At 39.8% G+C, this 26,037-nt stretch overlaps 1 protein-coding gene across 10 annotated transcripts in view; it reads right to left on the bottom strand.

Annotated features, from left to right (window-relative positions):
- Positions 1-483: 483 nt before the first annotated feature.
- Positions 484-26,037, bottom strand: part of LOC124150850 (protein FAM13A-like) — a 100,544-nt gene continuing 74,990 nt past the window's right edge. For 8 of the 10 annotated variants that reach the window (XM_046522966.2, XM_046522959.2, XM_046522960.2 and 5 more), the window contains 22 exons: positions 25,812-25,993; positions 25,298-25,348; positions 24,590-24,699; positions 24,195-24,234; positions 23,802-23,967; positions 22,645-22,688; positions 22,162-22,216; positions 21,376-21,820; positions 20,436-20,568; positions 17,268-17,348; positions 14,620-14,685; positions 12,559-12,611; positions 12,408-12,466; positions 11,873-11,954; positions 10,836-11,014; positions 10,129-10,212; positions 9,773-9,856; positions 8,870-8,953; positions 8,010-8,230; positions 7,536-7,637; positions 7,368-7,422; positions 484-6,786 (listed from right to left, as the gene is read on the bottom strand). In XM_046522966.2, the coding sequence (XP_046378922.2) occupies positions 6,712-6,786; positions 7,368-7,422; positions 7,536-7,637; positions 8,010-8,230; positions 8,870-8,953; positions 9,773-9,856; positions 10,129-10,212; positions 10,836-11,014; positions 11,873-11,954; positions 12,408-12,466; positions 12,559-12,611; positions 14,620-14,685; positions 17,268-17,348; positions 20,436-20,568; positions 21,376-21,820; positions 22,162-22,216; positions 22,645-22,688; positions 23,802-23,967; positions 24,195-24,234; positions 24,590-24,699; positions 25,298-25,348; positions 25,812-25,993 (2,451 nt within the window). In that variant the 3' untranslated portion in view covers positions 484-6,711. The remainder of the gene's footprint in view (positions 6,787-7,367; positions 7,423-7,535; positions 7,638-8,009; positions 8,231-8,869; positions 8,954-9,772; positions 9,857-10,128; positions 10,213-10,835; positions 11,015-11,872; positions 11,955-12,407; positions 12,467-12,558; positions 12,612-14,619; positions 14,686-17,267; positions 17,349-20,435; positions 20,569-21,375; positions 21,821-22,161; positions 22,217-22,644; positions 22,689-23,801; positions 23,968-24,194; positions 24,235-24,589; positions 24,700-25,297; positions 25,349-25,811; positions 25,994-26,037) is intronic. The other 2 variants (XM_048392313.1, XM_048392314.1) reach the window with 2 other exon arrangements.

Genomic DNA, 26,037 nt, shown 5'->3' with positions numbered 1-26,037 from the left:
GTACAATATATCTCAATAAAGTACAATAACAGCAATATTTTTAGATCATCCCGAACTCAGGTGTGAGGTCATCACTGCCGATTTCCGACGTCACTTAATTATAATGTAACAGATTTGCCCTTGGCCCTTGTGTGTTTTTACGCTGCTTTTAGCAATATTCCAGCAATATCACGGCGAGGGACACCAGAAATGGGCTTCACACATTGTACCCATGTCGGGAATCGAACCCGGGTCTTCAGCATGACGAGCAAACGCTTTAACCACTAGGCTACCCGACCGCCCCTGCAGATGATTAGCCTTGCCGACAGTCTCAGATAGGGGGTAGAAGTCAGTGCCAAGTGCTCATTTTCGAAATAAGGAAACTGTTCTGAAGTTCTGAGATGTGTTCCTACAAATGAGAGTTGCCATTTCTGTTCAACAAACCAAATGTGGAAAAATGATAAAAGCAGCAATGTCATCAGACAATAAAAACAGAGAGTGTTCTAGACTGAAACAATTTAATGACAGTCATATTAAATTATTGAAAATCAACAATGATTGGTTCACTGTCAGTAATGCTCTCTATGAAAATATCAGTTTTGACAAGATCTCCTATGTACAGACAATATTGACAAAGCCAGTGTATATAAATAAGGTCAATATTCAGAGCCCCTTGCTCACATCAATATAAGTATTTGTTATATACATGTGCATGACAGGCACTCCACTACTAGCCTAGTGTATCGCCACATCATACTTAAAGTACACCCATCGTAACACAAAAATAAATCTGATATACAAAAAGGCATTTTTGTTTAGAACAAAGATTCTTCAATTAAAAATACACAAGATGTTTCAAAATATAAGTTGCAAACTGAAGTGCACAACTAAGTAAAGAATCAATTGCAAAAAATGGATCAATTTTGATACATTGCATGCAAGAAACTTAATGCAATTTCATAGTCATAATAGTCATGTAACTGTCAACATCATCATCATTATCATCATCATAAATAGCCTCCTACTTTATTAAATAGGTGTCATATGACATATACCATAGGGAGGCATTACATGAAATAAGGTACTGCTACCTATGAAATAACCAACTTGATCAAGAATTTCAAGTTATGCATTCTATTTTTGGATGTGATGGCAGAAAAGTCATCAATGTCTTATTTCAAAACATTGAAAACATTTTTTTTTCTTTCTGACACATAGCAGATTAATTTCAACAATAAAAAAACCCTAAAAATCTGAAGGTCAATGAAGGGAATGGATGTGACGCTATGTGTCATTATAACAGACGCTTTTCTTCCATTTAATGTTTTCTCTGTATCACCGTATCCACATTACCTTTGAGAGATCGCAAAAATCAACAAATATTCTTATCAACCAATCACAATGGTTTGGGAAACATACATCCGCAAACCATAATGTTCTAAAATGCCATACACAGATGAACGTAAACACATCACAGATTCAAGTCCAACAAACATTTTTGAATTATGAAACGGTAATCACCAACACATTTAGAGTGATAACAAGGTAACTACAATCTTTGCATACACTAAGAGACGAGATATTCACGAACAACAATTGTGTAGATGTCATCACTGGCAGAACAAACTAAACTACCATTGCTATAAATAATCAACAGAAAAATATACATAAGGTTATTGATTGCATAACGCAAAGCTGGTACATTTAGTATCTTTGTCTACTCTGCATGCTCTCACAAAATTCTAATAATAGAATTATAAATCCAATTTCTTTTCCAATCACCTATGAATATGCCACTTTGGGAGCAAAACAAGTGACATATTGATACAGATCTTGTTCAGCAGTGTTCAGGAAACTTTGGTGAACAACGGTGCTATAATGATGACGTGGGTAGCACTTTTTCAAAATAAAATAAAAACCTATGGGTTTTTTTTAGAGCAATTGGCCGTGAACCAGATTTCAAAATTGACCCTTTCTCTGGCAAATCTATCATCAACTGTTCAGTTTTCACATTAGCCACATGTCATTCAGTTACATTTCTCGTATCCCAAGTGATTAAGATACAATTGAGTTTGGATACATTATATGATCCTTACTTATTTTCACAATGTTTCTAGTTTCAATCTACTTCAAATAGGTCATCCTACAGCCCATTCTAAGAACCTGAGCCTGTTCAAGGTATCTGAAGAAACTATCAATAATATAAATCCTACAAAATATCTCCATCATACAAAGGTTCTCAACAAACGAAGCTGTCTGGCATTAACAAACACAATTAGCTGCCTGGCATGTATATATAAGTATATCACATCCATCCACGTGGAAATATATACGCAAATTTACAATCTATATACATTGTTTCAAAATCAACAACTTTAATAATCAATAACTGTCATTTATGGGTCTTGAGGCGATAATACCTGATAAACACTGACTTTAAGGGTTTCGTTAATTTGTTTAGATTAGCCGTTTCTGTAAACATTAATTCATGTTTGGATGAGCTGTTCTGAAAACAGTAATTGTTGTTTAGATTAGCCGTTTCTGTAAACATTAATTCATGTTTAGATGAGCTGTTCTGAAAACAGTAATTGTTGTTTAGATCAGCCGTTTCTGCAAACATTACCTCATGTTTAGATCAGCTGTTTCTGCAAACATTACCTCATGTTTAGATCAGCTGTTTCTGCAAACATTACCTCATGTTTAGATCAGCTGTTTCTGCAAACATTAACTCATGTTTAGATCAGCTGTTTCTGCAAACATTACCTCATGTTTAGTTCAGCTGTTTCTGCAAACATTACCTCATGTTTAGATCAGCTGTTTCTGCAAACATTACCTCATGTTTAGATCAGCTGTTTCTGCAAACATTACCTCATGTTTAGATCAGCTGTTTCTGCAAACATTACCTCATGTTTAGATCAGCTGTTTCTGCAAAGAGTAACCTGAGATGAAACTGTAAAACCCTTTGTGTAATATCAAGGTAATGTACAAACTACTTATTATGCAAGTTGTCCTGACCAGCACTGATAACATCATTAATAAATTTGAAGTATAGAGCCAAATACAGACACCTCTTCACCTCTATTGTATGACAGTTTTGCAGGTCAGCAGAGATGCAGGAAGCTCTGTTTGAATGAAGACTTTATTTTACCATAGCTCAAAATTAATAACAAAAAATAACACAATTATAGCAAGATTTTAACACATTTGTAAACCTGTAGCTGCAAATCCTATGTTACAAATCTGAAACGTGTGATGTCAACCAAAATATCTAACTGCACCATGGTCAAATAAGGTAGTCACCCGCGCCATGTGCTGAGCTACACGATGATACCGTGACACACCAAAAGTACATAGCCCTCCTGCTGAACTATGATGTGGGAATAGGGAATGTTCTATTGTATATAAACTTCTATCTGGGAATCCAAAGGGACGATACTTGGCCTCGTCAGAAGGGAATGAGTGAGTGAGCTGGGTTTGACACCGCTTTGAACAGTATTTCAGTCATATCGTGGTGTGTCAGCTTGATTGAGAGGAAAGCCCAAAGTTATGCTGGTTGACATTCATCACTTTGGTGAAATCAACTGCATGGGTTTAGTGCTGACAATGCCAGAAGCCTAGTTTTCTGGCGCACGTATTCAGCGCAGCTAATTGCCTATCTCAGCCAACTGGGCACCCATGCACCCTGGAGGAATGAGAGCAAAAGTTTCATCTCGATACTAAACCTTTTTAATTAATAATTCCACTAAAAACATTTAGATCAGCAATCCTACTAACAACTAATAGTGGCCTTAGTTCATATGCAGCCATTCTGATACCAGGGGCATGTGTATCATCCTTTCACTATGAGCACAGCTGCATCCTTGAATGCCTGTCTACGTATGAGCATCTGTAATTCTGCAACAGAATTCCCTAGCTGTCTCGTAACGTGGCAGTATTTGTGTGAAGCATGTTTGATTAGCAGCAAGCGGTGTCATGCATGGGGAGTCGGGACTCGGAAATACTTGAATGGTTTTGAAGGTAGTTTGTGCTGAACCATGCAGCATACACACAGTATACATGCTGTGTCTTTTGAAACCCTAGGGACCAACCATTTGATATTGGGGGCGGGTGGGGGTAAAAGAGTGGGGATGGGATAATTTGAAAAAAATTGTTCCAGAAATAATGGGGAAAAAATAAAGAGTTGGACATGCTGGATGTCCTGACCAATATGAAAATATTAAAATTGTTCCTCCCTCCAACTCCCCATCCCCCCTCCCTAAACGGTAGGTCCCCCATAAGCACCTATATTTTACACAAAATACACTTGGCTACACAAAGCTAAAAACACCATAAAGCAAAACTTAACATTCTCAAATATTCACAACCATTCAGAAATAAAGTAACATCTGACAGTAAGAGAAATTATTAACAATTTCTTAAAATTATTGCCACAAAATCATCAGTGCTTCTGACATAAAACTATAGCAGGTTGATCTGATTTCAAACAGTAATCACATGATACCAAGTAATAGTTCCATGTGTATGTTCAGTGCATCCCTAGATATTAAGACAATTACAAACTAGAACTCTCACCATACCCAAACTGATTTTTCACAGCCATATTCAATGGCTACAGCACATTTCTGCCAACTACAGTCAACTCTCATTGAATGGACCAAGCTAAAGCGTCTACTTATCCAGTATCTTAACCCACTGCTGGATTCCAACCTTATTCAACACAAACAATATGTCAAATAATCAATCACACAGCCATACGGACTGAATATCTAATAATTGCAATTGCTATCAATATGATCAAGATTTATTCATGAATGTTAGGTTCAAAACAACAATTCAGTCAAAATGTACATAGATCAAACTGGGATGGTCTCATTCATCTTAAGTTCGTCAGTGGGTTCCGGCCAGTGATCAACGGTTTCCCACCTAATTACTTTTACAACAATATTCTCTCAAATTCAAATATTAAATTGTCTAAGATAAGTGTTTCCACATTTCCAGAATTTTTCCTTAATTGATTCTTGTGTCAAATGACAAAAAATATACCAGGAATAGAAATGTATAATTTAGTGCTGTCCCGATTTGCCTACCTCACACATCGATACAATACTGGAGTGGCAATAAGACACGTTTTGCGATACAATTTATGTATGAACTTCTCTATGTATGGTATGTTGCTGTCAACCAATTTGTTTTGAATTCAAATGACTGGTAACTTTAGCCTTGTTACAGTATTACAGGGATGTGTCTCCGCCTGTTCCAAGTCCGGTATTCAGCTCCAAGTCAGCAGCAAATATCAGTAAATATTCCCAAATTGGAATACAAACACGCCAACTTAATGTTAATATAGTAACATGAAATGTGACGGATGGGTCGAATCAAATTGTATTTCTCTGATATCAGGACCAATAACGAGGAAGAGGCTTTTATGCTTAGGTCTACATAACTGGATGTAAGGTTCATATACAATGTTAAAAGACCTCTGAATTTAAGAAAATTAAACTTGAAAAAATTCCAATTTGAAAGTAACAAGCAAAAAGACCAAATTTGCTCTGTTTTGAATCTCTGCATTATGCAATCAGGGCTAACTTAGCGTTTTGTTCATGATGGCCTGAAAGGTAATGCTATCCCAACCAGTTATCAGACTGGATTAGTGAAAAACTTTGCAAATATTTTGAAAATTTATACAGCCTTAAAACATGAAGTAGATGTATCGCGTATCTAGTAAACACACAATGCATTGATACATCTGTGAATAATTACACCCTGGGGATATTTTCTTAATATTTATCCTTATTTTCTTTCTGGTCCACTTAATGAGAGTCAACTGTAATTCTTCAAAACATATTCGTCCTGACTAGTCAATGTTAAATGCTCACACATTTCCTCACTGTACAGGACTGTCAATACAGTGATACCCTGTTCATCCGGATGCTACTTTCCTGGTGAAACTGTCCAGATAACAAATTTCCATTTCAACAAATCATTGAAGTAATGTCCCTCTAATGATAAATAGATATTCCACACAGTAACCATCCTGAAGCTGGGCATTCAGCTCTGAACTAACAAGGTGTCACTGTATAACCGGAGATTATCATAAAGAGTTTGTAAACCCTTTCCTTCTTTCCTTTAACGTTAACACTTCAAAAGCAAATTTAAAACTTTTCAGACATTGTTAATGAGCTATCACTCAGCTATGGCACTCTAAAAATACTGATTTGTCAGCTTTATATAAAATAGTTAAAACCATCCAGAGACTGTCATATCATAACAAACAAGAAGGACACTTCATCATCAGTCTCAGACTCCACATTGGGTGGCCAGTAAACTCCAGCTTCCCAGCATGCCGCAACAGTCCTTTCTGTGCACTTGATCCCACACTATCACACACATCTTGTGTGACATCACAACCATGTTCATGTCATATCGCACTTTATACACAACAGTATGGCACTGCCGAAATCACATCCAACAGCTTTGATTTTAACAGACGAACAGAAACCACAAAATGTCAAAAATCTTGTTTGGGCTCTCCTGTTTCTGAAGACACATTAACACATATGAACAATCACAATCTGTCACCATGATGCCCGGAGAGACGACCAAGTCACATCCTCGTCCACACTGGTTACCTCCCTTGACTATCAGCTCCAAGAAGGGAGCTGTGGTCTTGTGTTGTCCCATTCAAGTGGTTCTACCCTCAGTGTTGGTATTACGAGTACTTGGTGTTGTGTGTTAAACACGATCTGTAAACCCCTGGTGATGTTTTGTTAGCAGGGCTTCTAACAGACGTAACTTTGCTTTTATTTGCTGGAAATGGAAAACACTTTTGCATTGATGTTTTTCAGACTTGGAAATTCACGCAAGTCCACAAGCTGTGACTACTAAATTGTGCTTTAATTTTGGTAGAAATCGAAACTGAACAAAACTGCGGAAAATGTAAATATAGTAAACATTTTTGTCTCATTCAAGCAGGACGAGCTACAAACTAAGAAGACTGGCAAATAAACTTCCATTAGTCTTCTGGAATAGTCTTGAAATATAAAAGTAAAAAGTTCTGAGGCTTTACCAACATCATAACATGGCCGGGTAAGTGAAGCAGCCCAAAAGGTGTTTAATTTTGAAATTGCACTTGCCCTCAGATTTGGAAACAAATTACCATCTTCCGCCCCTTCCGTATAACAAGACATAGAGCCAAATGAATGCTGGATGTATCATGTATTTTACATACCATCTTTATCACATCTGCGTGTATATAACTGAACAAGTGGTCGACCGCATGTGCAACAACCCTTGATGTCAGGTCACGATGACACACATTTATATACAGGTCAAATGTTGCAACCACCCAATACTCATTAGTCGTCATGATTGCAGAGTTTCATACACACCTTATATTGGCTATATTCTCCTTGCATTGGTGATCTATCTTCCTTCTGCACTCTTCTGCAATAATAATATATAAAGAATCAGTCAGAAAGTCAACCTGCATATTGATGAACTTATCTGTCCTTACGTCCTATGTATACAATCCTGTGCTATTTGCACAGATCACTTACCTCCCTTGCTGAGTAACAAAGTCCTCTTCGAATGTCCGCAACACTTTCCGTAATCTCTTTTTTTCCATTTTTGCTCTCTGAACTTCATCCTGCAATTCAGGTCTACAAAAAAACAATACACAGTGTATAGATCTCACATCTATAGAGAAGACCAATGTGGTATATCTTCCCATCAGCAAACACAGGTAACTGTTTGATTGGCATTATAGAAGTTGGTGAGTCAATGAGAAAACATACAACTGTATTGCATGTATTGCATGTATTGCATGTAGATTCTTACACCTTCATTCAGCTAATGAACACAGTAAAGTTCACCAAAACACAGGCAGGATCGGGTCTCTACATGAACCCACATTTTTTGTTGAGGCTTGTCTCATTTACTTTTTGTTAAATCAGTTGAGGATTGGAAATTTAAGTTTTTTAGTAATGCTGTCCCTGAAAAAAATAATTATGCATTTTAAGTAAGTTCCTTACATGGACAAGTCGTTGACATTGAAGTCTGTTGTTTGTGTGTCATCTTCATCATCAGAATCACTCTTTTTATTGGCAGTGGAGAGCTTGTTCTTGTTGTAGCCTCCGTGTCGACCCGTCTCCCGTAAGATGGAGAAGTCCCGTGTTACTGCAAACTCCATTGTTCCCAGGTCACCCATCTCATCCGAGTCAGGGCTCCCTGTTGGCACTCGAATAGCATTTCTCTGAAATGATAGAAATCACCACTTTGTTAATATGGCTCATAGTCCTGAGAAGTCTCAAATACCAGCATTACACTCAGTGTCACACCAACCCTTTGGCTTGTATTCTGAAATAAAACAATCTGAAGCAGTTTGTAGAACTGAACAACATGCTACCTATCCATTCCAATAATCAATAATTCTCTCCTACTCTACAAGCAAACATGAGGATGAGAGTGCAAACAATACATAAGACATAAATAATTTCAACAGATGATAGTTTATGATATTGGAAGTTTGAATGTGATGCATCTCACAACCAGCTTAATAAGGCAGCTAAATCAGCACAATTAGTTACAAAGCCTCCTGATTCAACAGATCTAGCACAGTATCATTTTCCATCCCTCTGCTATTGCAGGGGGGCACAGGGGGCCCCGCCAGAAACCTATCATCATGGGGACAATTCCTGGTTCACTCATGTGTCACTAGGTTTGTCAGGGCTATACCCTTGCTTGTGGGTTTTACCACTTCTACTTCGGGCTTTCTTCCCACATTAAGCTGACACGCCATGATATAACTGGAATATTGTTCACAGCGGCATTAAACCCAACTCGTTAACTACTGCACGCTTTATCTACTCTAGTAGGAATGTGATGTACTTACAAACTTGGAGGTGGATGTTGTTGCTGCAGTAATCTGCATAGGCTGATCTTCAGGCACAGTCTCCAGGTCAATTGTATTGCGAGGCTGGAGGAGAAACACAGCATTACTTGCTACTCCCTAAATACATGGATCAACAATGACTGCATATTTCACTGCGTTAATCAGACCTTCAGATTCCTGTGTTGTACTGCATGCTTTACCGACAGCAAATACTTCTAGGTGTATGGAGTAATATATAGCTGGTAAATCCATCGGCCAAGCTTTAACATCACCCCCCTCCCATACAACACCTGTATCAGACTTATACTCACCGGAGTGGGTCTTATCCCCTATACAACACCAGTATCAGACTTATACTCACTGAAGTGGGCCTTACCCCTATACAACACCAGTATCAGACTACTACTCACTGAAGTGGGCCTTACCCTCTATACAACACCAGTATCAGGCTACTACTCACTGAAGTGGGCATTACCCCCTATACAACACCAGTATCAGACTACTACTCACTGAAGTGGGCCTTATCCCTATACAACACCAGTATCATACTACTTCTCACTGAAGTGGGCCTTATCCCTATACAACACCTGTATCAGACTACTACTCACTGAAGTGGGCCTTACCCTCTTTACAACACCAGTATCAGACTACTACTCACTGAAGTGGGCCTTACCCCTATACAACACCAGTATCAGACTACTACTCACTAAAGTGGACCTTATCCCTATACAACACCAGTATCAGACTACTACTCACTGAAGAGGGCCTTATCCCTATACAACACCAGTATCAGATAACTACTCACTGAAGTGGGCTTTATCCCTATACAACACCTGTATCAGGCTACTACCCACTGAAGTGGGCCTCCCCCCTATACAACACCAGTATCAGACTACTACTCACTGAAGTGGGCTTGGCGAGCAGCCTCTTGATGGATCTGTACCGGTCGTACAGGGGACGCATCAGATCTTTCTCAATTTTCGAACTCTGAAAACAAAATATCAACGTTAGCATGTGAGAACCGGAAATGCAGATTTCAAACAACAGAGATCATTTGAAGACATGACACTTTGATGAAAGCATCCTTATAGTTTGTAACAATGTTTCAGGGATGTCTTCACCTGATAAAGGGGCTAAAAGTATCCCTGAAACACTGTTGAAGTGCAAAAGTGTCATCTCTTCATGTTTTTTCAACTTCTATATGCCTATCAAAGACTTGATTAGAGACCATATGTTGTTAACAGTTGTATAAAACTCACCGGCCGACCATGAATGCTCTCAAAGTGAAGTAAGGCCTTCTGGACAGCCAGCTTTTCTTCCAGCACCTGCTCATAGCTCATCATCTGCAAAACCATTTATCATCATAATTCTCCCCATCACTTTTATACTGCTGATAATCATACACCATGACATAAGATAAACCCTTGCTAAGGACGTCCATATAAACTAGTCATTTTCCGAATCATATCTGTGCTTAATTTTGTGGGGGTGGTGGAGTAGCCTAATGGTTAAGCGTTCGCTTGTCACACCGAAGACCCAGGTTCAATTCCCCACATAGGTACAATGTGTGAAGCCATTAATTTTATGACAAAATATTTTATTTTTTCTTACAACTATTAGATATGTTGGCACTGAAGAGGACGTCTGTTCAACATTTTAACTTTTTTTAGTGTGGTACTCAGCACAAACAGGAATTTAAGGCTTTAATGTCATAGAGGTAGGGTATTCGAAAGAACTTTTTTTTATTTGCTTATTTATTTGACTCTTATCGAATACAGAAAACGAAATTGGGTTATCTAAAGGCATGTATTGTATTGTCCATGGCAGTAGTTATTTGACAACCCTTGCCTCTTTATATCATATAACAGGCCCCAGTAGTATCAGTGGTATCAGTGCTATCCTGAACATTTATCAACATCAGATCAGTGTCACGCGGAAATTCAGTATATAACACAGATTGACTCACAGAAATCTCCCGAGGTCGCTTCATCTCACGCCTCTTCTCTTGCAGATTTTTCAGGATGACATCAAGGGTGTCTTCTATCGATGGGGGCATCGTTGGAATAATGTCGCTACGTTCCCCAGATGAGGATGCCCCACTACCATGACGACTTCGACTTCCCATCTCAGCTTCTTCTTTCAATTCTGCAAATAAAAACGTACCATAGGAATCAATACTACATCAAAAGAATAACACTGATATCATAGACTAGCACATAGTATCCTCAGATACCAGAACTATTCACTTGTTTCATAAAGGAGCTTATTTAGTATTTTATTTATTACTTGCAATTCATAATTATTTTTTTTCTAATTTCCCTATTGCGTGTGAACAGGCAGACATCTATATTGGTATTTGCTAATATATTGGCTAGTGAACAATCCAAATTAGCACCCCTTCCAATTGATCAATGTACACAAGACTCATTTATTCGTGTATAATACACAATTGTGTGTTATATGCACCCTTAATTATCGGCAATTAAATTCTAGAAAATATATCTGTCATGTATAATATGAACAGGCTTTTCTTTTGTATTATTTCAGGCTGTCAGCATAAACCACAAAAATTACGATCTTTCAACTGTTTTTTTCTCATCAAACTTATATTCTAATAAGAGCCCCCTATTCCTAATTTTGAGAGCGCCCTGGGCGCTTATTACGTTGAATATGGTATACCATGTCAAGACTCAGTGCGTGATGCTGAGCCCCACTTCTCAAAGCAATCGTAGGGCTACAACTCCCGTAGGACTATTTTGGGGTATGGTAGTGATGACAGATGTAGCCCAGGCATTTTATCAGCCATTTGAAATGTGAAAATTGCTCCACCAGTGCTAAGGGAGACTTGACCAATATATTTTAAGATCTAGTTCATGTCTCATAACGACATGGATCATTTCCATTAATGTCAGCACATCTGACAGCTTCGTTACAGCATGGTTATCACAGACAACTTATATGGCTATGCAGAAGGTGTAAATGTTAAAAAGTGTGTGTGCGTACTTTTCAGTTCCTTCCTGGCACGTGACAACTCCGTCATGTATTTCTTAATCTCCGTGTGGGCGGCTTTGTCATGGTGAGACGGCTGAAATAGCAATATACAATCTTATGACATGATCAATTAATTGTTACATTTTCATTTAAATTGTTTTCTAAAGTGAGCAGCAGGGATTTTATTATTCTAATTTTATGTTTCTCTTCAGCGACCATTAAAAGATATGTTGTCAGGCAAACACAGAAGCAAGAAGCAAAACATCTTCACGGCTGACAACATGAAGTAACGCTAGATGTTTGTGACAATCACAGTTAGAAATTAGGTTTTCATTTCGCTAGTCCGGAAAAGTGATCCCTAACAGAGTAATGGTAAAAATGGTCGTCCATCAGGAAATGTCACTTGTCCTTCCTGAATTATACTAGTCTCGGTCAAGCAGATTTGTGTTCCTGTGAAAAAGGTGGGCATGGATGATTGTTGACACTTTAATGCTTTTGCCGTTTGTATTTATCTATAATAATTAGGGTAAAATGGACAACATCTCACCCTGTAGCCATGCTCCTTCTCGAAGTTCTCGTCAAATATTTTGATTCTCTTCTTCAACACTGAAATAAACAAACAAATACATTGAAAACGGTATCTTCTGATAACTGACAAAAACATGAATATTTAAAATTTCTTGGTCTGCACTACTTACATTGGATTCTTTTTGTAAGTTGTCTGAGCTTCTGACTGGATTCATCATCAGGTCTGCAATAAATTACATCACAAATCAACAATCATATTTCATTCACACCTGTCTGTCAAATTCTATTCATAGGTTTGTTAGTTTGTTGTTTAACACATTATGGCAGTCTGTGAATAATCGAGTCCAGACCGGACATTCCAATTTTTGACACCATGCGCATCAATCTGCACAAATGGATTACAATGACACTGCATCAAGTCCACTAGCCTAACCCCCCTATCCCATTAATCGCCAACGACAAGCGTGTGTTGCTGAAAACTAATTATAACAAGATCTTCACGGGGACTATTGTCAGGTCCAACCACAGACTCATCTTGACAGTAAAATCTTGAGGTAAAGGTTTCCCTCTTTGAGGTTTTAGACTGTTCTGTCCGTTTACTATACATAATCGTATTAAACATTTAACAGAAACAAGAGATTGTTGCATGCATGTGTGTGTTGCTGTTTGTACTACTCTGAACTAATGCCAGTTTTATAGTGCTAGCCCATGAGATGCCATGCCACCTGGACGCCCCACTCAGACAAAGCATAAATGCAGAGCACCAGGCAGTGGTACAACACAGCCAGGGATCGAAACAACCAACCCTCCACTCTCCTCTACCCAGTGGAACGTGGAGGCTGTGCCAGGCTACCAGGTTGGCAACACTCAGTGAGGTCAGTCATACATTGCGATCATTAGTTCAATCTCGTCAGCTGAACTGCTAAAGTAACTTAAGAAACATCGGTGTGAACACCACGTGTTGGACAGTTGGGAGATCCCTTTCCATTGATCAGGGTGCCGTTGTACAAAACAACCTTAGCGCTACGATTGTTGTAAGTCTATGTTAGGGTATGGGAGTTACAATCACCTTAGTGCTAAGATGACTTTGTACAATGGCACCCAGGGACTGTAGCGGAGTGTGACAAGATTATCATGGTTATGATAGTCTGTCTTACAGACCCTGATACAAATATATATCAAATACAGCCCATGCAAGTCTATAATGTTTGGCAAGTCTAGATTACTGCAGTATCTGAAAATGAAGAGAGTCACTGGGCTCCCTTTAATTATATTTTTATTAAGATAACTGATCAACTGTTTTCTGTACAATATGTTCGTTTCAGAGACTAGATGTTATTCTAATAGTTATGATAACACATCAGGTTATGTTTTTTGTCAAGTTTGTTTATCAGCAAACAAGTATAGTGGCTGGTGTATTCTGCCCATTCTCTGTGTATTCTCTCCACAGATAACTCAACCAAGTAACTGTGGGATAAGCCACCCCTGTGGTTGGTTGGTTGTTTAACGCCGCACTCAGCAATATTCCAGCTATATGATGGCGGTCTGTAAATAATCGAGTCTGGACCAGACAATCCAGTGATTAATATCATGAGCATCGATCCACGCAATTGGGATCAATGACATACTTAAACCAAGTAAGCGAGCCTGACCACCCGATCCTGTTAGTCGCCTTTTACGACAAGCATAGTCGCCTTTTACGGCAAGTATGGGTTGCTGAAGACCTATTCTACCCCGGAATCTTCACGGGTCTCACCCCTGTGGATAGTGTAACAGCACTTCATTCAAAGGATGTTTATTCATACCATAGTTTTAAACATAGTATATTTGTTTATTCTAAGTGATGTCTAAATTGCGTACCGTTGCCAGTGGCTGAAGGGATGGTGTAAATCCCGCTGGGGAACCCTGAAGGTAGCAGAAGTATCGTCAGTACCAATGGTCCCTAGTATGGTGACCTTACTTTGGTTGCTGGTGATCCAAAACCCATTTTTATATTGTTGAAAGATATTTTCTTCTCTTAAATGTGATCAGCCAGTTTAAAAATTGAAACTGTGATAATCTAGTTATTTTACTGTCCATCAATGACAGGTTTTTATTCAATCTAAATATGTCTTATTAATGAATAATTCTGTGTCATCACGATGTGGCTGAAATATTGCCAATGTGACGTTAGATTTTAACACACTCACTCACTCACTCACTCACTCACTCACTCAGGACAGGTAACATACCCGTGTTTCTTGTACTGATCCTGCTCCACCGGGGGGGAAGGGGGAATGTCGGTGTTGACGGCCACACTGGAACAATACAGAGAAACATTGTACAATGTACATCGGGAGGAAACAAATTATACTTTACAATTCAATTTTAATATGGAAGTACCATGAACAACGTGAAAATAGAATATTTTCCCTATCAAAGTGATGATATCAAAAACCTCTATTTGCGTGAAAACTTTTTTCATTTAAAAACTTATACTTTTGTCTCAACATTGTGACATGTTGTACATAAGCTATGACAAGTTCCTTTATTCAACCACAAACTACCACCACACCACCCTGGCACAAACCATCCACCAGTGAAGCAGCCCTGTACATGCAGCGGAGCTAGGAGCCAGCTCAGTGTATACATCTTACCAATGTGCACACAGAAACATGTCAACATGCATCGCTTCTATCATCACAACTTCTTTCAACACATTCTTTTCACGATAATGCCATTATCAGTATCTTTACAGTCTTTTGGTATAAGAAAGTCCATAATAATTCTAAAATTCCTAACTTGTACAAAGGAATACTCATTACATAATTCTGAAATTCTTAATTTTCGGTATAAAAATGATTATATAATTCTGATCCTCCTATAATCTTTGGAATAAGAATATTCATTATGTAATTCTGAAATTTGGTACAAACATGATCACATAATTCTGAAATTCTTAGTTCTTGGTATAAGTATGCTTATTATGCAATTCTGAAATAACAATTTTTTGGTACAAAAGAGGTCATTATAAAATTAGAAAATTCCTCATTTTCTTGCCAATTACCACTCTAGGTTTTTTTTGCCTTACCTCAAACCACCTATGCGCAAATGACAGACTAGTGTTAGAACTTTGATCATTGTATCACTGCTATACAGTATGAAACTAGAAGCTTGATCATGAAGCACATTTCATCAACATCCATATTAAACTAAGGTAGTATGACAGCCAAACGAGACAAAGGACCAGGGCCTGACATTGCAAGTGAACCCTCATCCGTACAGGCAGTGTCTAGATCACATGCATTACAGGGTGGAGGTGAGGGTACCAACATGCCATGGGGATATACTTCAGTTTCTACGTTGTAAAGCTTCCAAACAGATGCAGCTTTCATGAAGTTTGTTTGTTTGTTTGTTGTTTTACGCCGCACTCAACACTATTCCAGCTTTATGACCGTGGTCTGTAAATAATCAAGTCTGGACCAGACAATCCAATTGAGATCCGATGACATGCATCAACCAAGTCAGTGAGCCTGACCACCCGATCCCGTTATAGTCGCCTCTTACGACAAGCATAGTCACCTTTTACGGCAAGCATGGGTTGCTGAAGACCTATTCTACTGAACTGCTTTCAACACTGACGTCTTTCAATACATTTTCAAATAACATGTATTTTAAAGAAAATACATACTATAAACACTACATAAATTCAAAAATACATAAAATTGTTGGGCCCTGATTTGGTACCAAATCTACCATCATAAATGACCTGGGTCGCGATACTGTTTTAAAGACAACTGCAGATAAAGCTTGTTTATTTGTATATTGAGATATAGCAATTTCTTTTTAGAAGCAAGTCAAGCAAGAGAACCAATGTACTACGCCACTCACAAATCCTACACCATAGAAATGTCACACCATCATATGCATTGAGCTGCTAGCTTACAAGCTGGCCACTAGTTCACTCATACTAAGTACTGGTCACAGGAGGAACCTTCCATTTTGGGTAAAAGCATTTAAATATGCGAAGAAGTCACTCATCGGAAGAAGGTTGTCAAACAAGGGTATCAAGTGCTGAATAGAGTCAGAGCATTTAAATAACGAAACACTCAGCAATATTATTAGTCAAACCACACAATGAAATTCAAAATAAGTGTAGCACAGTGCTAATTGTTATTTGCAAATACTGTGCAATAACTACATGTCTACATGTCTATAATGAGCTACATCATACCCATTATTGCATTCTACATCCAGCCTGAACAAGATGTGATAATTAACCAATCAGATATGACAAGCCTAATATATAAACCAGTCAGATGTGTCAATGTGAGAGTATTGACCAATCAGAGGTGAAGAGGCAGTACAGGTGCTAAAGACAAAGCAAGTAGGAGAGGTAGTGTTGGGAGGGCAGTACAGCACAAACTGACCACTTCAACATTTGTACTTGTGTAAGCCTGCAAAAACTAACAAGTCTACAAGCTACAAAAATCTTTTTCACACTTGTTTTGTATTCATACCACAGTGATAAGTGTGTCTGTTCATTGTTTCTTGAAGGAAAACTTGTTTCCAGTAGAAGGAAAACTTGTTTCCAGTAAAATAAAGTCAATCTAAATATCTTGTTTTAATAATATTTTTTCATATAATTTGTTTTGAATTTTGATAGAATTGTTACATACAAAAGTGTGTTCTGTGCTAAGATTTTAGGCTAACATAAAAAATCTGAAGCATCACTACTATTAATAGCCTAATATAGATAACAATCCACTTGAATTTCTGTTACACAAGTTTGAAGACTACATTAAAAAATTGTTTGATGAGGCCATAAAATCCTAATAAATGCTCTACATTAATAACAGTGAAGTGGTCAGCTGTCCACTCCACCTGAGTCAGTGATCACCTCTCGTCCGGGAAGGACATTCTGGCGCTGGGAGAAGGAGGCGCTTCGTTTTTAGCGTCCTCTTCGTCGCTAGATGCCCAGCTGTGCAATCATAGAAGAGTATGGAATACACAGGTCTCTGGCTACAGTAGTGAAACATGGGTTAGCTGGTGCTTGATGGTACAACAGGGGTCAGTGAGGACAGATTAGACAACAGGTCAACTTCTTTTTCTTTCATAATCAACATTTTGGTATAGATACCAGTAACTTTATCAAGCAATTGCTAGCATCTGGACCGAAACGTCACATTGAAAGAATATAGAAGTTGAAACCCATAAGTAAACCATCTTCACTGATACACAGCTTCTTGAATGCCACAAAGATATGTCAGTAGTTTACACAGTAGACACGGTAGGCTAACATTTAGTCCAGAAATAGAGTTAAAAATAAATATCTACAATGTACAAAATCAAATCAAAATGGAGGTCAGGAGCCGAGGCAATCCAGACTTGCCAAATCATTCTAGACTTTGGAATATATTCTTTAGGTTCTAGGATACAGACTAGTTCTTGGGTATGGGGTACAGACTAGCTCAAGGGCATGGGATACAGACTTATTCTAGTGCCAGTAGTACAGACTTATTCAAGGGTCTAGGGTACAGACTTATTCTAGGGTCTGGGGTACAGGCTTTATCTGTAAACTTTATCTGTAAACATAGTGTACGGTGTTGGCAAACATAGAAAGATATCACTCAATAATTTAATTCATAAATACTGAAAAATAAAAAAAAATGATGAATCAGGGAGACTCTAGAAATGGGCTTCACACATTGTACCCATGTTGGGAATCAAACCCGGGTCTTTGGCGTGTCGAGCGAACGCTTTAACCACTAGGCTACCCGACCGCCCCTCACTAGTATGAACTTTCGATGGCTACGATTCCACCTGTACACAAAGATGTTTGGCTGTGAAGTCATAGTTCGAAATAAGCACCTGCCTGTTGGCCTGTGGTAGGTACATCTCGTGTCTGGCACGTAGTTTCAAATTTGTATGGGGCCTTATGGCCTGCAGTAAATTTATATGTCGATTTATTTGTCACAGTTTGCCTAAATGAGGATCTGAAGAATTTAGTCATAGCCTGCAGCTTCAAAAGTCTGTGGGTCCTGAATGCAACCTGGCATTTGTTTTCTGTGTTTGGAGTGACTCATGAACCAAGTACTACCCACTGTCTGCTGGTTTTGATTTGTGGCTTCGTGTGCTGGGTTCAGTCATGAATAGGCTTTTAAAAGTGGGTGTTCTCGGTTCCAAAGGTTGCCTTTTAGCAACCGTTCAACTGACAGTCATGACTAATTGAAGCAACGTCAGACAACTGGAAGAGGAAGAACTGCATTCGTCTAAAGCCTGGGTATACAATGTGTCCTGGAGCGGCATCTTCCAACTTTGGTACGATACCAACAGCATGGTACATCACGGACATGTGGTTACCCGGTACTTGTTTTGTTCAGGTCTATGTATTCAACTTTATATTTTCTTGTAAACTATTATTAAACTTTTATCATATCGGTATATTGCAGACACATACTTTATCAAATGATACTTTGCTGGTTGAAGGTTGTAACAAACCCATTCTATTTCAAAGCCAAATTCCATCCCATAGTGGAATGTCAACTTAGTGAATAATGGCCCATATATAACCAAGTTCTGTAGATCAATATATTGCAAGATGAATTCTATATCAATTTAATTTATCAATACCTGTTTCTTTCACAATAGCTTGTACATTTGTTATCTAACCCCCTCAGTTATTTATCTGCAAAATACAGAGACTAATCCAGGATCACACACTGAGAGTTCACCGTTTCAGTCTCATATTGGCAGGGATGAAAAACGGTCGTGGATGTAGTGAGTGAGTTGGGTTTGACGCTGCTTTTAACATTATTCCAGTAATATCACGGCGCGCCAGCTTAATGCGAATCGCGGCGCCTTAGACGACTCGTGGATGTGGGAGGAACCTAGGGGTAATGTATGGTGCTGACATAGCAAATAAGCCAAACAATGGGTGTACACCTTGGATCTGGACCCCTGATCCACAGATCCAGGCAGCTGAGAGATGGAACTCCCGCACACATCAAGTTAGCCAGCTGGCGACCTTCACCCATGAGCGAGGTAGTGAGTGGATGCTGTAAGTCATGACATTAATATGTTGCCAAATTAATGTGAGTTTCAACCCTTGGCTTAAAATGTACAATGAAATTATTGCAAGTAGCCCCATCTTTGAACTAATCAGCAACGATAGCGCCAAGACTGTAGGCTTGCTGTAGTATGGCATGACAGCAGTCCATTGATCACAAACTTAATTTCAAATGCTTAACATGTTATTGAACTCCAATGAAATGGGGGAAAATTTTTATGTAAGTCAGGTTCACCGCCAAGATTGTACACGTTCCAAAAGTGCTATGTTTCACAAATTAGCACATTCCTTTGAACGTATATGAGCAGTCTATGTACTCAACACAACTGCTTGTTGCTCTACTGGACATTTCACGAAACGAGTGAGCAGTGTTTTGCTTGTAGATTATTTGACAAGATTACCTAGAACAAAGACCCCAGAGACAAAGACTGTTATAATTGCATGATCAACTTGACACTGAACTGACCACCTTTGAACTTGGTCAGAAGCACTAAATCTAGCAGTTAGTTACATTGTTTATCGTGAGCTGTGTTATATATATATATATATATGTCATTGTTTCCAGACATGACAACAAACTCATATTCAAATAAAAATGCATAACTTCCTGCAAGCAAGGGACACTCACATATTTCGTATTAATTTCATGCTCGAATTAATTTCATGACTTTCAGTAACAGGAATATCATGATTGGCAACATCTGCATGAATGGACTCCACAAATAGTACCATGTGCCCCAAACCCTTAATTAATTCAGCCTCAAACCTGCTTAAAAATGATCGAAACATTAATTCAAATCATTATGGATAAAACAGGGCTTTCCAGTAGTGCATGCATGAGTTAGCACAACTACACCCGAACAAATCGACTCAGCGAAGCATTGGGATAAACCCTGCATACCAGTAGTTATCATTCCGATGTCCTGACCCAGTCCACACAACGCTGAAAGCTACGAGGCCCATCATGATGCATCAAGAATGGCGGTTCATCTAACTCACCCATTTTTCTTCTTGAGTTTGACGGATCTCGGCGAGACGATGACAGCGTTTTCCAGATCTTCTGTTGGGTCCTGTGGCACGGGCTTCCTCATCATGTAGATGGCGGACTGAGTTGCCCGAGCTGGGATCGGATCTGGAGTTAAAACATTCTTACTGATATCATCATGGAACAGTTGAATCAAATAGTAAATAAATTAACTATCACAAGATATGTTTGTGATAAGAAAATTCTTTGTTTTCCAGGACAGAAACATTTAACATCCAAATGGCATCCTTGGTTGGTCAGCCTTTCCATAGAGGAAACTATAATTATCTGAATTCATTAATTGTAAAGCATCTCTGACTTCAAATCAAGTCAGCCATTTGAACACGCTTTAGAGTGAGTGAGGGTTTAACACTTGCTTGGAACAGTATTCCAGTTAGATCACTGCGTGTGAGTAAGTCAGTTAGTTGGGTTTAACACAACTTTTAACAGTATTCTAGTTATATCACGGCATGTCAGCTGAATGTAGGAGGAAAGCCTGAAGTGATGCAGGTCTCAGCCTTTACCACTTTGGTGAAACCCACAAGCACGGGTATGGTGCTGACAAACCTAGAAACGGGGCGAACCAGGATTCGAACCCACATTCATAGGTTTCTGGCGTGCCCAAGGGATGCAACTCTGCACAGTAAATCACCTAAGATGACTGGGCCACCCGTGCCCCCAAAAGTGAGAGGAAAGCCCAAAGTGATGCAGGTCTCAGACATTTACCACTTTGGTGAACCCACAAGCATATAATCCAAGAAATATCATCAGGGCGAACTGGGATTTAAACCCACAATCTTAGGTTTCTGGCGTGCCCATGGGACGCAACTCTGTACAGCGAATTGGACGACTAGGTCACTCTTGCCCCCATATGCTTTAGAATTTGACAGATGATGGTATCAAGGGTCCCCTCACCTGAGCTGTCGACATGTTCATGCAGGATGGTGAGATCTAGTGGTGGGACAAAGGGCTTCCTGACATTGACCGGTGAGTGGTCAGGTGAGTTTTCCTGACTGGCCTTCAACTGCTTGTCCTGGTGGATGTCGAGGAAGGCTATCCTGGACTTAAACTGATTGTTGTGATTCATGTCATCGTCATCATCTGATGAGGAGCTGGCCTCCTGTCGAGGCTTGAGAGGCTGCTTCCTGGGCACAGGCTGGGGACGAGGCTCCGCTGTTTGTTGAGGGTGGAGATCCAATGCAGGATGGGGAATCAGTTGGGGTGGTTCATCAAGATTGGGCTCTGTATCCTGTAACAGCTCACCAATCTGTGCATCAAGGATGATAAGGTCAGAGCCTTCCACACTCCGGCGGAACTTCCTACTTGGTGATCGTCTTGGAGGTCCCACTGGCTTCTTGAACTGAAAATGTTCCGGTTCAAATCATTTTAACGGCTAGGCTCATGAAACACTTGTTGTTGGTGTGTCGTTTTACACCACACTCAGCAATATTTCAGCTGTTTGACTGCGGTCTGCAAATAATCAAGTCTGGACCAGACAACACAATTGGGATACGATGACATATCAACCAAGTCTGATCCTGTTAGTTGCCTCTTACGGCAAGCATGGTTGGCTGAAGATCATTTCTAACCCGTATCTTCATGATTCGTCATGACACACTAAAATATTAGATTAGTTTAGATGGTAAGATAATATATAATGATGGTGTTCAGATGGACATATAATACAAAAAACAGACTTACTGAAGATAGGACTTCCGTATCCCGCTCAACACCCATGTCTGAGCTGTCAGAATCCCTGAAACACGATCACAATGTAAACAGTAAGGATAAGATATATGGATGAGCAACTTCTTTATTACAATTAGGAGCGACGTTTCGGTGTAGGTTCTAACACTCTTATCGAGCAAGTTACTTGTGATGTGTCTTATCCTTTACTTAGTTCTCCAACTTCTAAATGCCTCTCCAAGAGGTCACAAGGTAAACCAGGGGCGGTAGCCTAGTGGTTAAAGCGTTCGCTCGTTACGCCGAAGACACGGGTTTGATTCCCGACATGGGTACAATGTGTGAAGCCCATTTCTGGGGTCCCCCACCGTGATATTGCTGGAATATTGCTAAAAGCGGCATAAAACCAAACTTACTCACTCACTCACAAGGTAAACCACAACATTAGAAGTAGGCAATGTATTACAAGACATTACAAGACAGTACAAGACAGTGCAGTACCTGTCAGGTGACTCCTCTTGCCTCAGCTCAGTTGACTTAGGGGCCTGTGAACAGAAACAGAATAGCCTCAGTATCATGATCAGTAAACATTTAAAGCCACATTGAGCCATATTCCAGCTGTCCGCTGTAAACAATAGAGTCTGGACCAGACAATCCGATGATTGGTATTGCAAGCAACAATCCACACCGTCAGGCTACGATGACACGCAATAAACCAAATCTACGAGCTAGACCACCCGATCTATTTAGTTGCCTCTGATGACCAGGGTGCCGTTGTACAGAACAACCTTAGCGCTAAGACTGCTGTAAGTCTATGTTAAGGTATGGGAGTTACGATCACCTTGGCGCTAAGATCGCTTTGAACAACGGCACCCTGAGCCCACTTGTACATAGCCATCTTAGCGCTACAACTATCTTAAGTCTATGTGAGAGTATGGGAGTTACGATCATCTTAGTGCTGAGACATCTTCCCGAGGCAAGCGAGTTAACTGACTATAAAAGTCCAGTTTCCACCCTTGCCAAACTAGGCTGGTTTTATGGAGTTACATTTTGGCTGGACTAACGAGTCTATGCATAGTCCAATCAAAATCGTGCACCGAAATTGAAATCCAGTTCGTAAACTGTAGTGCAGATTTCGGTCGATTGCAGGATTTACAAAGCATGTGCACCACTAACTCGATGTCAACAGATATTTTCCAAATCTTTTCATTTTTTTAATTAAGGTGCTCACGTGATTTGATACATTTCGCGATGTAAGGCCCATTTTATCACAATATAGATCTCGATTATCGATCAGATCGCCCTGACTGGGCGCCACCATTTTGGGTGAAGCAATCGCAAGTGATACGAGAGGTGGAGTCTCATTGGTCCACAGGAGAGGCTTAGAGGGGACATAACTGGTAATAGCCACTGGTGGCGCTACGATCGAGCCCAGTAATTCCGGCCAAGTTCGGCAAGGGTGGAAACCTTAACTCTCTTGCTTCGGGAAGATGGTGCTAAGATGGCTTCGTGCATGTTGGCCCTGCATAGCTTGCTGGGGTGCAATTTTAACCAGAAATACCAGCTGGTCTTCTTGTGTAATACTGATTGAGTGAATATGTCAGCAATATTGCAGCTATATCACAAAGGCCTAGGCAGCAAGCTGTTTCATAGCTTACCTTGGAAATGATAATGCTCTTGTTTTCAAAGAAGTCAAACGCCGCAGACGTTGGCCTCTGTTTGCTAGGGCGTGTCTGGGATCCATCGACTCCATCCTCCTTAATATGGGCCTCAAACACAGAGATCCTGTCCTTCACAACCGCCGCAGGCTCACTTTCAGATCTGCTGTGAGTGGAACAAGGTTAGGATACTCAGGAGTATCATACATGTCAGTGCACAGGTATATACATACTCATAAAAGACAAACAGCAGTGCAACAATCTATTTTTTTGACTACATGGAACATAATTCAAATTGTCATCAACAGTGTTGCTGCTTCCATGTTAGGAATAGTGGCTGCATAGACACTAGTTATTCTGGGCATAATGTCACTAGTCATGTCTAGAACTAACCTCTCAGAGTTGTCACTGTTTGCCACATTGCCATCAGAGCCTGAAATGTCAATGAAGTAGTTCATAGTTCCATAAAAGATAGTTCATGTGATTACAAAAACACAATGCTATAATAAACAGCTATGTCAATCATATCTATATTTACATGAAAGTCATTCTGCAGTGGAGCTAAAACTGCAGGTGGCCTCTTGAATCACTGATAGTGATGAGACATAGAATTTATACATAACATTTTTTATTGCATAAGAGGGTCTATATTACTAGCGGAAGACATATTTTTATGATCAATTTATTTCTTTACCAGATGCTTTTCAGTAGGGGCAGTGGGCCCATGAAACAAATACAAAATGGCCTAATGAACACAGCAGCAGCAGCAGCAGCAGCAGCAGCATTACCTGTGGAGCCACTGGTGCTGTGGGAGTTGGCCTCCTTCTCCGGGCTGACACTGAGACGGTCTCCGAAGATGTGCTGGTTGATGCTCTGACTGATAGTCTTCTCCACCAGCCTGCAAAAGGAACACACATCACTGTGGCTGGAACTTGAACAACTGACCTTCTCAACAGTCACATTATCACAGAGGCCTGATTAATAATAATAATAGCCGGAATTGGGGTTAGAAATTAACTCTTACTTTCAGTAGTTCAATATCTACGTCATGGCAAAAGTGGTAGTCCACAATTAATGTCACTAGTTCTTCCTGAATTGTCCTATTCTCGGACAAGCAGACCAATGTTAATTTCGAATCCTAAAGTAAGCATATCAACTGTAGGACACTTTCAAAATCCTGGCAAAATAATAAGCTGCCCAAACTCAATTCACAGAGAATGCGTGATAGTTGTTAAACGCCAAGGTTAGCACTGTGCCAGCAATGTCACAGCGGTCACACAAACCAGTGACTGAAAGCATGAGCATTCCTCAAAGCCATCATGGCACAATGACACAAAGTCACCACTCAATCCTCTCTGATCTCCTAGACAAGCTTGGGAAGCTAGGGACCAATATTCCCAGCCTACACTTCCCAAGGTGTCCTTGGATCCAGTACAAAGTATGCTTCATTACACTATACATATCAATAGATTGAGTTTGCTGTTTCCAGTACTCACTCATGTGTCCGAGCTGTAACTACTGGAGATTCAATAATGCTGTGACCCTCACTGCAACAGAGAAGACATAGTTTCACAAAAATACCAATCTTATCAAAACTTGAAATGATATCTTGATCAAATGGATTCATACCATGTAAAGATGGATGACAATACAACCTTTGATTGCAGGGATGGATAAACATGCTGGCTGACTCAAAATCTGCTGGTGTTCTTCAATCCTGGTGGTGACCTTCATATTGCTACTGGCCCAGATGGCAAGTGAGGTCAAATGGGCTTTCACGTCGCATTCATGAATATTGCACTTATGTAGCGACATGCATGCACGTGTGTGGCTGCTTGTACTTGTCTGGATGTATGCCAGTTTTATAGTGCTAGCCCACTGAGATACCATGCCACAGATAAGTATGGATACCCCAATAAACACGTCAAGTCAACCTGTACTTGTTTTATCACCTTAATGCTGAGCATCTGACAGGGTAACAAGTAGCTTTTTTAACGTCTTTTGATGTACCTGTCTGTTATGAAGGGTGAGGCGCTCCTGTCCGGATAGTCCTCGGCATCATGGACATACGGCCCCTGTATACCTGACAGGTGAGATCGGCCCCCCGATTGGGGGATGATGAGGGAGGTGTCGCTGTGGTCCATCTCCTCCATGTCCTGGTACTGACTGCTGTCGTAACTCCTCATACTAACCTGCAAATCAGGGCCATCAATGATATTCCTCAACAACATGTTCT

Source organism: Haliotis rufescens, unplaced genomic scaffold, assembly GCF_023055435.1.
Source record: "Haliotis rufescens isolate VD_foot unplaced genomic scaffold, xgHalRufe1.0.p SCAF_11, whole genome shotgun sequence".
Taxonomy (NCBI): domain Eukaryota; kingdom Metazoa; phylum Mollusca; class Gastropoda; order Lepetellida; family Haliotidae; genus Haliotis; species Haliotis rufescens.
The sequence above is the reverse complement of the archived record's forward strand: the minus strand, read 5'-3'. Positions and strand labels throughout refer to the sequence as shown.